We start from the raw sequence: 16076 nt of genomic DNA, 5'->3' as shown, positions 1-16076 counted from the left end.
TGACCCAGAGCCCAGCCCACCATCTCCCCGATGTGCTGAGCGCATATCCAAGCCCACCGCTGACAGAGATCCAAAGCCCGCCATGACCAACGAACCATCGCTAGAGAGAGCGACAGAGCTAATGATCACGTGGAGCCAAAGGCTGTAACATCAGTCAAGGTGTGTGGACCAGCAACAATGCCTGCCACAAGGGAGAAAGCCACAGATGGTGTGAGAGCAGCTCTGCCCCCTGCACCACGGCTGAGGGTGAGCTGAGAACGAAATGCCGAAAGGGCCAAACAGAGGAGGGTAGACTGGTATATAGTAGACTGGTACTCTGAACTGCCCCCTCTCCTCTCTCCGTCGTCTCCACTGGTGTCGTCCAGCCCTCCTTCCTCTTTGGTTCCCTCGTCCAGCCCTAAGGGGATTTCCGATCCTCCAGTGCCCTCTTCTAGAAAGTGCCCTCCAGCTCCGCCTTGGAGTGGCATCACCTTGGGACTCCACTCCTCTGGCTTCACCTCATCCCTCTGGCTTCGACAGGCTCCTTCATCCCCTCGGCTCCGCCTTAGTCCTCTGTCACTCCGGCTCCACTGCAGCCGCCACATCTCTGTATCATTCGCTTGCACCATCTGCTCCACCTAGGACCTCCGGATCCTCCCCGTCGCCCTGGCTCTTTGGCTCTCCTTCTCCGCCTCGTGCTCCTCCACCACCTGCTCCACTGCCGTTGGTCGGCCCCCTGTAGTCACCGCCATTCCTCCTCCATGGCTCCTCCCTCCATCGGCTCCACTGTGGGTCGACATCATGGCTGTGTCCTGTGTTCAGCTGGACTCCTCCAGGGTGTTCGTCCTCCTCCTGAGCCCATTCCCTAGTTCCCACCCTTATCTATATCTGGGAAGTCGTGACCTAGTGGTTAGAGAGTTTGTCTCCTAACCCTAGGGTTGTGGGTTCGAATCTCGGACTGGCAATACCACAACTTAAGTGCCTCTGAGCAAGGCTCCGAACCCCCAACTGCTCCCTGGGCATCGCAGCATAAATGGCTGCCCACTGCTCCGGGTGTGTGTTCACGGTTTGTGTGTTTTCACTGCTGTGCGTGCACTTTAGATGGGTTAAATGCAGAGCACAGATTTTGAGTATGTGTCACCACACTTGGCTGAATGTAACGTCACATCTCTATCTATCTAGACAGGTGTGTGTGAATACTTCTTTATGCCACATTGTGCCACATTGTGTGACTGTGGCTCTCCAGGACCAAATTTGCCAATCCCTGGATTAGTGGATAGAAAACATTGTTTGGTCAGTATAAAAGTAATAGAAGTCTATGGAAAGTCCTTTCAATTCACAGAAACAAACATGCTTGTGTGTGAATACATCATTTTTATTTTAGAAGCTAAAAAAAAAAAAAAAATATGAATTTCTTTAAATAAGCATTCCCACAATTCCCTGAGTGAACTATCATGTTGGTTTACATTTTATTTTTAACATGAGCGACCTGATGGTGTTTTGTGTTAGTGTGCGCACTATATTATAATCAATCAAAATTTTTATTAACTTCATCATCATCATCATCATCACTTGATTTCTTTCTTCTTATTACTATTATTGTACTGTCTGTGAATAAATATATTATAATATTTTAATTGCTGTTAGACAGAGCTGATAGAGACGAGGTGCCATTTGGTGACTGACGAATAGCGCCTTTAAACCCTCTGAGCGGATGATGATGATGATGATGATGATGGTAGTGGGGCGCGGGCAGGGCGCCTGACGTGTCTCTTCATCATCAGCTAGTGAGGAGCGCACGGTGACACTTTATCGCGCTCTCCTCTCTCGCGCTCTCTCATTCCGACTCGAGCGCTGTGCCATGCGAGCGCGTGCGTCTTCGCGTGCCAACCTCGCGTGCGCTCGGAGCGTCGGACCCCGGCGCGATGCGGGAAGTATAACGCGAGCTCAGTTGTTTGGAGGTTCTCCACTGGATTGTTGGTAAATGTTCCTGCCCCACTCTCTGACGACCATGCTTTATTTCCAGCTGGTGATCATGGCGGGGACGGTCATGCTGGCATATTACTTCGAGTACACGGACACGTTCAACGTGCACGTGCAGGGCTTCTTCTGCTACGAGATCGCGTACACGAAACCCTACCTCGGACCCGAGGACACAAGCGCCATCCCGCCCGCCCTGCTGTACGCGGTGGTCTCCGGGGTCCCCACGCTGCTGGTGAGTCACTCAAGACACTGCCAGATAGGGCTTGAGGTTGATGCATGATAACTTGAGAGTTAAGCGATTAGTTTATATTAATTATCATTGATAAATTCTTTGTATTTATTTATAAATGATAACTTGGGGATATGTAAGTGTTATTAATTGATAAGTGATCAGTTGATTTATCTTAAGTGCTTTCACAATTATTGAGTAAAAAATAATAATTGCATCAAGATTGATAAGTTATTTCAAACTGATTTATATCTGACTTCATATAGACTTACCTGTTAAGTGTTGATTAATTGATAATTCATTGAAAGCACACTAGATTAGGAACTGATTTATAGGTTATTACTTGATATCTGTTTTCCCTAATAGAGTATGAGGTTATAATTTATATGTGATTTTTATATTGTTTTTCAGTGATACGTCAATTTAAATAATTCATCAACTAATAAGTACATTAAAGGTTATATGATTGATGTGATCACTTGTAATTGATTGTTTTTATTAATAATAATGATTTGAGTTTTTGATAGTGATTTTCATTTGTATTTATTTATTTATTGCATTGATGGATTATCAAATGAATGATGGCATGGAAGCAAATCAAACTTGAGATGCAAAACTTGATTTAGACTTGATATTTATTTACTAGAGTATGAGGTTATGATTGTCAAGTGATTTTCATATTGGTTTTCAATTATGCGTCATATTAAGGACCTCAGAAATTATTAATTACATGAGAGACTATCAGACCTGAGATTGATGTGATCACTTGATATCGACTGTCATTAATAGTTATTAATACTGTCTGATTTGAGTTTATTTTGATTTTCACTAGTTGTTTTTTAATGCAAAACTTGATTTCGATTGATTAGAGAAATGATTGCATGGAGCTAGATCTGGCTAGAGACTGATAGTGGTTTAATATTTTTGCCAACCGCCATGGGATAAGTGGTTCTATAATAATTAATGCATGACTTGTTTTAGATTGGATAAGTAATTTTGCTTGATTTCTGCTTTGATTTTTAGAGGTATGCATAAGAACACTTTAACATGCTATTTATTTATTATTGATTGAGCAGTGTGCAAGTGATTGCATGAAAGCAATTCAATTTAGAGATGCAGAAGAGAGAGGTTTAATAAAAAAACACATTTGGGAACACGTGCAACAGTGCTGTGTGATGCTGTCTGAGGTATAGAAATAATGCACACCATGAGCCTTTAAGACTATAGACTTGTGTATGAGTCATAGTCGACACTGCTGTTCATCATAACTTTCACATTCAGATACATTTCAACTCTGCTTATGCTTATTTATAATTTAAAGGTTATTTCTTAAACCATTGCATAGAATACTAATTTTCATGCATGCAGGACTGTATAATTAACCAGATCCAAATATGTTTACTGCACATGTTCCGTCTTGGTAAATCAGCATAATGAGATTTCATTATCCCTGCATGCATAAATTAAACCTGCATATCATAAAACCCCTCTCTCTTCATATCTAGCTGAAGACGAAGCCTTTGATGTTAGATCACAGCAGGCACTGCCCCAATACTGAATGCCTTCATTAGCTTGACTATTCACTGACAACTGTGTTGTTGTTGTTTAATAACACTTGTTCATTGAAAACTGCAGTTTTTTTTCATTAGGGAAAACAGTGTCTGTAATTTAATGTTCACCAGCCCACATTATTTCATCAGTGGCAGTGACTCAATCTGAAGTGTCGCCACACTGGACATTTCCTGTTCTATCAGCTCATAGTGTGGTTCTGTATCCAGCTAATGTGTTTAACAGATGAATGACAGTTTAGATAAAAGCATGTTTTATGCTTGAAATGTAAACTTTTCTGAGTTCACTTTTGTTTTCATTATTTATTTATGTTAGGATTGCATTTGATTGGATTCTATCGTTTAGATTTAGATTTATTTTAATTAGTTTGTTTCTGCTAAATATACAAGAGAATGCCATGCAGATTTGTATTTATTTATTTATTTATTTATTTATTAACTTTTTCTTGGGTCAATCACATTCAGTAGACAATATATTATATATTTTGGTTGGAGATATTTAGTAGCAAGTAAATGCAACCCTTTGCCAGGGTCCAAATGTAATTTTGGTTACACGTGCCATAAGTAAGGAATAATTGATGATGGGCAGTTATTAGAAAAATACTGCACACCTAAGGTACTATTCTGTGTTTTTGTGAAGCCCCAAGAAATGCACAAAAACATAAAGCACCACCAAGAGCAATGTGTAACATTTTACCAGATCACACCTATTTACTTTTATTTTTGCCCCCACTAACCGTTTTTATTTTATAAAATTATTGTGAACTCATTTTTGTAGAGTAACTTTTGCTGCTGAATTATTTACTAACCTAGTTTATAATATATTTTTATCATGTATTATAATTATATATATATATATTTGTAATTTGTTTTTTTTTTATATATAATATATTCACATTTTTTATATTTAGTAGATTGTGAGTAACACGCAAAAGAGTGATGATCAGGTCAACACACACTGAGGTAAAATAATAATTAAAAGAAAAGAAAATTGTGCTGGTATCGGATCTGTATCGGAATTGTCCGATACTCAGAAATTTTGGTATCGGATCAGTTCTGAAAAAATTTTATCATGCCCCGCCTAGTTATTTAGAGAGAGAGAGCGAGAGATAATTATGTTACTAGTCTGTGTGTCTCTCAAAAGTGTTCGGAAGCAATGTCTTTACTAATATTGAAGTTTTAAATTCATTTTCTTCATGAACAGCGTCGTTGTTACCTAGCTTGTATAAGAAATGTCATGTAGCTCTTGTAGCTAAATTATTTGACTAATAATTGAGTGGTTTTTGGCTAGAATAAACTGCATTGTAGACAGCCAAAAGTATGGCAGTTTTTGGTATGTTTAGCTAGGCTGGTATGTCTTCATATTTCGAATGCAATAGAAGATGAATGAAAGAAAGAAAATTAAATATAAATACTTATTTTCAGTGATTCCCTCCTAGACTGTTTCCAGACTCAAATAGATGCATTTTTCATTTACAGTGCTGTCAGATTATAAGTGTTGCTACATGGCAACTCGGTTGTTATATTTTCCCCCCCAACAATTTTCTGAGTAGCACAGACAGATATTGGCTCTTGTTTTTTTAGACAGTAAAAATATCAATCAGGTCGCAACACTGTGACCCCAGCCAAAGCTGTCGTAAAGAGAGATGAACTCTATCTCCATAAAGTAGTGCTCATAAACTCCACGACGGACTCGTACTGAAACCATCACGTAGTGATTTGTAGTCTGAAGGGCTTTCGGTAAAGATATGAGCTTCAGACAGAGTTATTGCTCAATTTGAGTTGAAATTGCCAAAAATGACATTGATGCTTTAAGGTGTGGCTTAAAGGGGAAAAGTCTTGCAAAAGCGAATGATTAAAGAAATCCCTCAACATAATAAGTCCGCTGCTGGATTTGGATGCGATTTGTGCGATATCACACGTAGAGAGTCAGACGTTTGGATAAGGCAGACTAGTATTCCCATCACATCTTCATTTAAAACAGATTACAATGTAAAATCCTATTTAATACTGATAAATCTTCTGATAATGAATGGGATTTGATGATCACTGTCAAATGTGCTAAACCACAACAAAGCCCATTCTTCATCAGAGATTATAATGAACAAACTTTAATGAGCAAACATTTAATGACTTTTCATGATTTACTTGATAGCCCAAGGCCGGGCCAATAGTTGTGGCAAAATTAAAGAAATATTTCACCCAAAAATTAACATATGTTGAAAATGCACTCACCCTCAGGCCATCTGCGATGTAAACGAGTTTGTTTCTTTATCAGAACACTTTTGGCGAAATGTAACATTACTTCACTTGCTCAATCATTGGATCCTCTGCAGTGAATGGGTGCCGTCAGAATGAGAGTCCAAACAGATGATAAAAGCATCACAATAATCCACAAGTAATCCAAACGAACCCGTCTACATCTTGGATGGCCTTAGAGAGTGAGAACATTTTCAGCAAATGTTCATTTCTGGGTGAACCATTTCTTTAATGTGATCTGTCATTTTAGCTCATGATTTGCAAGTGTGCACTTGTATATAAAAACGGCTTATATTGAATACCAAACACATTCTCATGCACACTCATTAAAACGCTTCCTATCATCATGTGCCCTTGAGCGAGACACTTAACCCAGATTGCTCCAGGGGGACTGTCCCTGTAATAAAGACGTGCTGAAGTCACTCAGGACAAAAAAGCAATTACCACATGTCTAATAACTATAACTAATAAGCTAATATAAGCATGCACATATTTCTCTGACTCACTTATGAAAAAAGCTTCCAATTAGTGTTTTACAGCTTGATGTCATTTTATGTGAGTCTCATAGAAATGTCTTATTTATAAGAAATAATATCTAAATAAAGAATATCCTATTGTTAGAGCTTTATATATATATATATATATATATAATATTTGTATTTACAATTTCATATTAAGCACATTTTATTCAAAAATGTTGTAACTGTCATACTGCAAAACATGATGTCTCAACATAAATTAATTTAAAATCAGTCTAAATTTAAATGCATTGCAAATATTATTATGATAAATGCTTTATGATTTAAATAATATATATTTTGCACACATTAATTATTTATTAAAATATTACATTAATAGTCCTAAAATATACCTCATGTAATTTTTGTTTATTTACTTTTTGATCAAGAGGTGAAATATGACCCAGATATATTGATGAAAATTTCATGCAGTTCATTCACAAATAACTTTTTATTTTGAATTCCTATTTATCTCTCTCCCTCTCTCTTTTAAAGAAAGCAAACTGGTGTTTTATTGTCAGATGGTATCATATTTTGTGTGCACAGTATATATTTGTGTGGGTATATATTTGAGATATACAGAACTGTCATCAAAAGGTTCAGGGTATTTCAAAAGTTATTTGTAAATCTGGTACATTAATGATTTGTTAAGGTTTGCAAAAGGCAAAGTTATCAATTAAAATTATTAAAGTGTTATAAAACACAGAAAATAATTTTTCCCTTTTTTTTGAGTAAAGTATATGCTGTTTTTGATCTCTGTCTCTCACTGACTTTGAAGCCTCTGAATTGGTGTATTTTTTTTTTCTATTACGCTTGCAAACACTGTTTTTAACCGCAGATAAAGATGACAGCCGTCTGCTCGTGAAATCATCATCTTCTATCATATCGACCTGTTACAGATGTTAAGGCTTTCCAACTACTTCTTTTATATCTTGGTGTACACTTGTATATAAAAGTAGAGTTCACAATTGAGTCATTACTGCCATCAGGGACCATTTAACAGCAGTTTCCATTATCAAAAACACAATTTTATGGCAAATCCACCATTATGCTTTCAAACACATATGGTATGTAATGTAACTGCATCCATTTAATAGTTGTGGACTGTTTATATTAATGTGCATAGATTCAGGCGCCATTTATGTAATCGTTAGATCATCTAAATACAGTAAATTACTTCACAGTTCATAGGTGATCACACTTATCCTGATAATTCCCAGTTAAATATGTAATACCACTCATTATATTGAATATATTTTGTCTGGCATACTTTCTTTTAAAGTGGGAATCAATAAGTAAAGTACTTAAGATTACAAAATGAGCTAGTGGTTTCAAAATATTTTAGTATTCTGCAAATAATGTGTGTGTGAGTCTCTGTCGGTAGTGACCACAAACAAAGTCCCTGCAAGCAAGTCAATTCACTTGGCAGCCATCTTGGTAATGAAGATGTACTGTTGTTTTGTCTAATGACACTCTGTTGCAGAATTTTATAGATTGTAGCGAAAGGTCTTCTTTTACTAGCCCAATGTATTGGCTATGGGCTAAAAGACAAGATGTGCCATTTAGGTGTCAGGATTAAATTACATTCAATCAATCAATCAATCACCTTTATTTATATAGTGCTTTAAACAAAATACATTGCGCCAAAGCACTGAACAACATTCATTTGGAAAACAGTGTCTCAATAATGCAAAATGATAGTTAAAGGCAGTTCATCATTGAATTCATTGATGTCATCTCTGTTCAGTTGAAATAGTGTCTGTTTTAATTTGCAATCAAGTCAATGATATCGCTGTAGATGAAGTGACCCCAACTAAGCAAGCCAGAGGCGACAGCGGCAAGGAACCGAAACTCCATCGGTGACAGAATGGAGAAAAAAACCTTGGGAGAAACCAGGCTCAGTTGGGGGGCCAGTTCTCCTCTGACCAGACGAAACCATTAGTTCAATTCCAGACAGCAGCAAAGTCAAATTGTACATTAGAAACATATACATTAAAAACATATTAAATGCAAGTGAAGTGTCTACTTTTTTTTGTGTAAATAAAATGTCAAAATATGGGTGAAACAATGTTCCAACGTCAGTCTGAATAATAGATATATTTATAAAAATAAGTCAACATAGTTATTTTCTGTCTTTATGGCTTTTTGTCTCATAAATATGATTTACCGAAGGGTTTTTTTTTTCTTTCTTTTTTTTCTAATGTGATAGAAATGAGCTTCCATATGAAGGTGATGAAAATGCTTGTAGGTTTCTGGGACGAAATCACAAGAAATCATTCTTAATCCTCGGTTTTCAGAGATTATTCAACACGTGCGCCATCGCTGAGATTTGGTTTTGCTTAAATCTCTCATGTTTATGTCTCCGTGGTCTTAATATATTTATAATCTTCTGTCAGTTGTCTTTTCACATCCCACTAATGGTACTGAATTCAGTGGTTGAAGGGTTTCTGTAAAAAAGAAAAATGGCGATTTAAAAAATGTAATGAGGAACAACAGGAAGTTTTGACTCTGGAGTTTAGTTTCACAACATTAGTATATTCTCCTCAGTCAATACATTCATATAAAAAAAAACCTCTAGATTTCTTTCTGCTCAATGAAACAATCTGAAAAAAGTTGAGGTATTCCTGCTGAGGTGCACGACTGTAATCTTGTACTCGGAGCTTAACCCTGAATATTGAACCACATTTATAGTTTTCATGCGCTTGAAACCATCTGTACTATAATAATGGTATATAATCTTAACCTGTTTCAGAATATTAACAAGTTTTAACAAGTGAAAAAAAGTTTTAATGTACATGTGACAGGGCAATTTAAATTGTAATCTAGTGCTTTAACCGCTGACAGTATAAACACTCTGCTTAAAGCTCATTAAGTTAACCTACTTTTAGACCTCCTGTTGTTAAGGCAGTCATACTGTTTTAGTTGCTAATAGTAGTTGCTATGAAGGAATTCTATCCAGCATGTCCTTACATGCAGCTCAACCAATGATGTGAGTTTAGGGCGGGGCTATCACTTTTCTTGACCAATGGGGGATAGGGAACCTGTTTCGGGAAACCTGATTAAATTTTTTCTGTTGTCCTTGGTGATACTAGTGGTACAAAAATGCCATGCATCACCTTTAATATCAGCATGATATTAATCTCATTATTCAGTGCAAGGAAAATATGATTTGATTTCATAATCTATCATTATCGAATCTATTAATCTATCAAATAAATTGCATTCCTTTTTTAGCAGACATCCCCAAACTCTCTTATTTTTCCAGCCCTCTAAGTACCTGTTGTATAGAGACCATTTTCACAACCCAATAAATTCCTAATGGATACAATCAAGTCATTTTTTCCTGTTGAATATCCTTCTTCATTTGGAAATTGTCAAGCTTTTATTTTTCCTGTGAGGTTCTTGCATTAAATACATAGAAAAATGCAAGTATACATATTTAAATTGTCCATACACACCATGATAATGTTTACATTTTCTCTTAAATTAGTTTTTGTGTACAAATATATGCTATGATATAATATGTGATTTATCTGATTGATCTACACCTTGTGTAAGGAATTTGATTGACAGCCCTGGTTTAAATCTATTTCCTGATGGATGTAGAGATCTAATAGAAGCAATGATGTGTTTCTCAAATGGCTATGTTGTCCATCCCCCTCCCCTTATTTTTCCTGTCTTTTCTGATCATTTTCTCTTCTGCTGGATGCTCATAACCTAGATTCTGCAGTACGTATGTGTGTAAAGCCTTGAGCGGTTTTGCTACTGTTTTGAAGTAAGGAGGGGGGCAAAGAGGCCACCAAACTCTTACGCTTCTCTACCCAGATTTTTATGTGGAGGTTTATGCAGTTTGAGAATGTGAGATTAAGTCGCTCTGCTTTTGGAAGCAGAAGATCCTGCTTGCATCTAAGCCCCAAAAGCAAACCCTATAGGAGCTGGACAAGCTGTTAAATCACTCTGACAGATCAGGAAGAGCCTCAAGCTCCTCATGTGTGTTCGTATCCTGGTCTCGTTACCTCAATCAAACCTGGACTCGTGAGCAAAGGAAGAGAAAGAAATGTCTCATTAGTTTTATTGCAGATAGAGTTTACTTTAAATGCCTGAAGTCTGTATGGAACCTAAAATCCATTTTCAATGATGACATAAATTGAAGTGATGATTCAATCCTAGATGAAGTATCTGTTACTATATGTGATGTTCTTCTGAATGTGATGGGATATTGAACGTTCATAGGGAACTGAATAGATTATTATAGGGAAGGGCTAAAAATGAGAGGGCTTGATCGCATCAGCAGAGAAGAAAAGTCGTTTCACACACAGAGCAAGTTTTTACCTGTTGATGAAAGTTTACAAAAACACATTTTTAAGTCGCAATAAGACCAGAACAAGAAGTTCAATCTAACCGACCAAATTATTCAGTCCTATAGATGAACTATACAATATGAAAAGGCCTGTAATCAAGCAAGGCTTCTGTCTAGAACAATAACACTTTAATTTACTAATAGATGCAAATAAGGACAGAAAGAACTCTCATTTGGGTTTATGCTATGTAAATTGTGCCCATTCTTGTGATGAGCATCAGCACAATAAAACACAACACATTTATTATGACAGTCATTTGCAGAGGCAAGACTGTACTCGGTTATATACCCGATAAAATAAAATAAAAAAAATCTACTTGGGCTGCTAGGAAACCATCTAGTTACACGTTTTTGAACTTATCAGCACCACTCACATTTTCCTCAGAGAATGTAAAAATGTATTCGTTAACTTCATTTCAGATGTTTGACATTTTCTAATGTTCCGCTCTGTTTCAGATCACCGTGACAGAAACGGTGTTGTTCTTGATACAGTACACATCGAAAGATCTCGACAGTCGAGAGAAGACCATGGTGACCGGGGACTGCTGTTACCTCAACCCATTAGTGCGGAGGACTTTCCGTTTCCTTGGTATGTCATGGCTTGTCCACTTCATTTTATGGATCTTTTTATGGAACCTTGTGCTTTAAGCCCTGGCATTCAATTTACAGTTAAGCTGTGAGAATTACTTGGAAGTGTTTTGTCCCTCTCAAAAGAAAGAGTGGTTGTACCAACCCATGGTAAGTGCACTACTGTCAAACCCCCTTTATTTTAGGGTTATAACCAGTGAAGAAAGGCGTTTGAAACATTTTATTTTATGTTAGGGAATGTTCACCCAAATAAAAGTTGCCCTCTTTTACTTATGGCTTTCTTCTGTATAACACAAACGGAGAAAAAAAAAAAAAAATCTCTACAAGAAAATTCTTAAAACAGCACCTTAAAAGAACTCTGTATTTCTAGTTTTATACAGTCACACAGTAACATTGTGTGATGAACTGACTGAAATATAATTTGTTATTCATAATAATAATAATGGAAAAGGATGACTTTAATCTACTCAATTGGCTTCAGAATGTTTGAAATAAGATTAATGGACTTTTTGGGGGGCTTAACAGCCGTGGTTACTTTACTGTGTGTTTGTTTTATGAAAAAAGGAAAATGCATTGTCTAAATATCTTTTTGTGTGTTTCACAAGAGCAATAAAGTAATGCAGGTTTGAAAATACATCTTTAAATGAGATTAAGTGATGACACAATTTGAATGTGAAGTGTTTATTTAAGTGTTTAGTCGAAATGCAGTTTGTTGTTTCTTCTCCATGCCTTACCTTCTGAAACGCGTAAATTTTTACAAGGCTTATCTGTTTGAAATGTGAGGTGTGCTCTAATTGGCCAGCTATCCAGTGTGTGTGCTTGGCAGAATACCTCAAGCGTGTGACGGAAATGTTAGGCCATATTGTGATTCCCTGTCCGGCTGGAGCCACGAGACATAAACATAAACTCAGTATAAACGTGAAATAAAAATGATTTCTAGTCATGTCCCCTTTTGGAAGGCCAAACCAAGTAGAATGGCACGGCCGGCGGATTCTACTAAGAAGCGTCCGTTGGGCTTGCAGCAACCACATGTGACGACCCCAGGCTGGACTCCACTTCATCCACAGTGAAAGCCGGTCCGGCGATACACAGTGCAAGGTTAATGTATTTTCTCAGCGACCAGCATGAATCAGCTCCAGGCATGACGAAGCGGATATCATCCTCTTTTGCAAAGCCAAACAAAGTGGTTTCACTTTCACAGTGAAACACACTGCGTCTATACGACGTGGCGGCGGTGGTAACAACAATACTTAATGAAAATAAACGGTACGCCTTCTTTGCGTGAACATCTGGGTGGTGTTATTCAAATCTTCCCACATAGTGACGTAGAGATGTGGGGGTGTGTTTAAACGAGCCATTTTAGGGGGGTGCGGACGAGTCTTAACTTTTATAAGGAATATCTCTTTGGATTTGAGACTTTAGTCTTTGCAACTTTATAGATCTTCTTTATGCACCAAGAGCTTGTAACACTCCAAAGAGAAAGGAAAAATTTAAGTCACATCATATGAACCCTATAATGCAGACTTAATCTGTGGTGTCTTACTGTGTGTCTCTCTTCCATACTCTTTCATTCTCACAGTTTGATTTTTTTTTCCCCCTTTTCACTCAATTTCTCCTTCTAATGTTTTAGTGTTTTTGTGAGATAAAGAAGCAGCAACGTCATGGATTATTAGCCTGATCCTGTGAGAAAATCCACTTCCATCTCCTATTAATTTCTGCTTTAAATGGTTCCCATTCACCCACAGACGCTCTAATTTTCCAGCAGCATGTACAGTACTTTAGTCATAGTTTCACAGTTTGCTGTGCCTAGTCAACCAAGCTGCAGGATTATTGGACATCTGACAGCATTAGCGGTCTTAAAGACAAATCAGATAAGCAGAATTATTCCTAATCCACCTACAGGGCACTGAGAAAATCACCTTTACTTTACTGACAGCATCTGTCACTGTTCAGCAGCAGTTAATGTGTCATAGAGGAAATCAGATCCATCTGAGATTTTTTTTTTTTTACAGCACTTGGCTCCTGGAAAGCATTGTCATGGTTGTTTAGGCTGTGACATTTTAAGTCATTTCAAGCTCTTTTTGTGTGTGTGTGTGTGTGTGTGTGTGTCAAGTCACAGCTAATTCAAATCATTTACTGACCCTCATGTCATTCCAAACCTGTTTGACTTCTGTAAAAAAAAAAAAAAGAAACCCTAAAATTTAAGTCATTATTTCAAGAAAATCCATTACAATTCTCAAATCCCATTTACTTTTGACATCCGTGACACCAATGACACCAAATGGCATTCAGTGGTAACTTAAGAAAGTCATAGAGGTTTGAAACAGTAGTGTTAGTAAATGATAAAACAGTTAAGCAATAAGGTTAGAAAGAATGTGTAGAAAATATAAACACTATTGTTCAAAAGTTCAGGGTCAGTAAGAATGTATTATAATAAATGTATACTTTTAGATACTTTCATTTAAACACATTAAATTGATCCAAAGTGGCTTTTATATAAATGCTGTTATTTTAACTCTCCATTCATTAAATGTTACAAAAAACTTCCACAAAATATTAAACCGCACAATTTTCGGTAATAATAAATGTTTTCAAGAGCAGCCAATCAGCATATTGGAATTATTTCTAAAGGTTCATGTGACACCAAAAAAATGCGGAATGGCTGAAGATTCATAAATTACGTTTTAAAATGTATTAAAATAAAAAGTAGTTATATTGTGAAATATTATAATAATTTATCTGTTTTTTTAATGTATTTTCAATCACATAAATGTAGCTTGAAAAATACCACTATATAATAGATTCACATTATAGCCTTGTTAAAATGTTAAAAGATTAAATCTATTTTTATCCTTTAAATTTTAAAATGTATTCATTCTTCATAGATTCTGGCTATGATTATCTGTTGTGCAGTTTTATTCCTTGCAAACCTTAATCAAACTTAAAGGATAAAGCATCTAGAAGATGCCATGTGTGTTTCCAGTCATTGGTGGCTGCTTAAAAGAAAAATATTTAGAAGAATGATGTTTCTTCCGGTTATGGTTGAGGTATGATGATGCTTCTCAACTGAAAAGCATCAATTGAGACCAGTTGCTTCGTGACCTGGAGTCACTGTCTTGTGTTATTTGCATAATGACTCGCGCTGCGATGTTCTTTGGGAGAGATTAAATTTAGAAAATGGCTGTGGGTCATGGTGCACTCTCGTTTAGCTCAGGCAGGCTTTTTCAGTAATATTTCCCCATCTCTCTGCCTAAGAAGAACTCTTCGTTCACACCAAGTCTTGATATCAAAAATGATTGTGAATGAAAACAGAAAACACTTCAAAGCAGTGTGGGTTTGTGCCGATATCATTAAATAGCTCCTGTTCCTCCAAGTTATATCAATGAAATCTGGAAGAGTTTGAACTCAAGCTGGAAGTATCATTATGAATGTAATGAGTAAAAAAGTATTTTCATAAAACAGACGTTGTTGGGTAAAATCTTTTGTTTTAATTTCAGGCCATTTAATTAGGAGTCATGTTTTGTAAAAAAAATAAAAAATAAATAAATATATATATATATATATATATATATATATATATATATATATATAATTATTATTTTTTTTTTCAGTCTAAAGCAAAAACTAAATTTATGTTTTGTATCTATCCATGTCACAAAACTGTAACGATATAGCATATGTATCTAATATATGTATCTAGATATATGTATAGTGAATCCTTTGGAACAAAGTGATTCACTAACAAATGATTCCTTTGAGTCGATCCTTTTAATGACCCATTGAAAAAAGACTAATGGACATCTTTCTGAATTAACTCTCTGAATCAGAGTGGATACGAATGAATGCTAGTTAACTGAACAAAATTTATATAGACTCACAGGCGAAGATATGTTATATTTGGAGTCCACACAGTTGTTGAGATCACTGTGCAAGAGAAAGTGTGAATAAGCTATATTTAGCTTCAGTTTACTTGCAGACAGAATGCAGTTCAAGGACTGTCAGCGTCAAAGTTATTATGTAGCCGATGTGACAGAAAACAGAATTGATGTGACGCCAGCCGGTGACATTATAAGATGGCCTTTTTATGCCAACCTTAACTTGCGTTCTCATGTCTCTTAGTAAAACAAGACCATATTTTCCCTCCAAACCATCAGCCAAACTTGTTTTGCTATGTGTCACGTAAAAACTCCGCAAGGCTTTCCTTTGAGTATTTATGGAGAGAAACGTGCTAAACAGGGCTTTGTTAATGTTGTCTGAATACGTCTGCCAACAGTTATGAAAATGACTTATTGTTGATACAAGTCTTTCAATGGCTATAACAATAGCCTTGTCAAGCCTGTCATTCTGTTGAGCTGAAAAGATGTTCCAAACAAAATGAACTTGACATTTAAGAGTGAAGGAGAAAAATGGAGCTCTTTAAGAAACAATGGTGACTTCCTGTTCCTCGGCCAATATCTACCATTGTAAAACTCTTCAGAACAGAAGGTTATATTATGAAGAGAGAAGACTAATTTATGATGTGTCCATCATGATTTGGGGTTCCTCGAGCTCAGTGGTTCTTGTTTTGCTTCTGGTGATCCAACAAAACTGTT

The 16076-nt window shown here is 36.5% G+C and overlaps 1 protein-coding gene across 3 annotated transcripts in view; it reads left to right on the top strand.

The window, feature by feature from the left end:
* The first annotated feature begins 1402 nt into the window (after positions 1 to 1402).
* Positions 1403 to 16076, top strand: part of LOC128012905 (phospholipid phosphatase-related protein type 5-like) — a 31912-nt gene continuing 17238 nt past the window's right edge. Inside the window, exons 1-3 of one of the 3 annotated variants that reach the window (XM_052595487.1) lie at positions 1403 to 1435; positions 2006 to 2194; positions 11353 to 11485. In XM_052595487.1, coding sequence (XP_052451447.1) covers positions 2015 to 2194; positions 11353 to 11485 — 313 coding nt within the window. In that variant the 5' untranslated portion in view covers positions 1403 to 1435; positions 2006 to 2014. Of the gene's footprint in view, positions 1436 to 1717; positions 2195 to 11352; positions 11486 to 16076 lie in introns of those variants that run through there. The other 2 variants (XM_052595486.1, XM_052595489.1) reach the window with 2 other exon arrangements.

This window comes from Carassius gibelio, chromosome B24 (assembly GCF_023724105.1).
Source record: "Carassius gibelio isolate Cgi1373 ecotype wild population from Czech Republic chromosome B24, carGib1.2-hapl.c, whole genome shotgun sequence".
NCBI classification, from domain to species: domain Eukaryota; kingdom Metazoa; phylum Chordata; class Actinopteri; order Cypriniformes; family Cyprinidae; genus Carassius; species Carassius gibelio.
The sequence above is the reverse complement of the archived record's forward strand: the minus strand, read 5'-3'. Positions and strand labels throughout refer to the sequence as shown.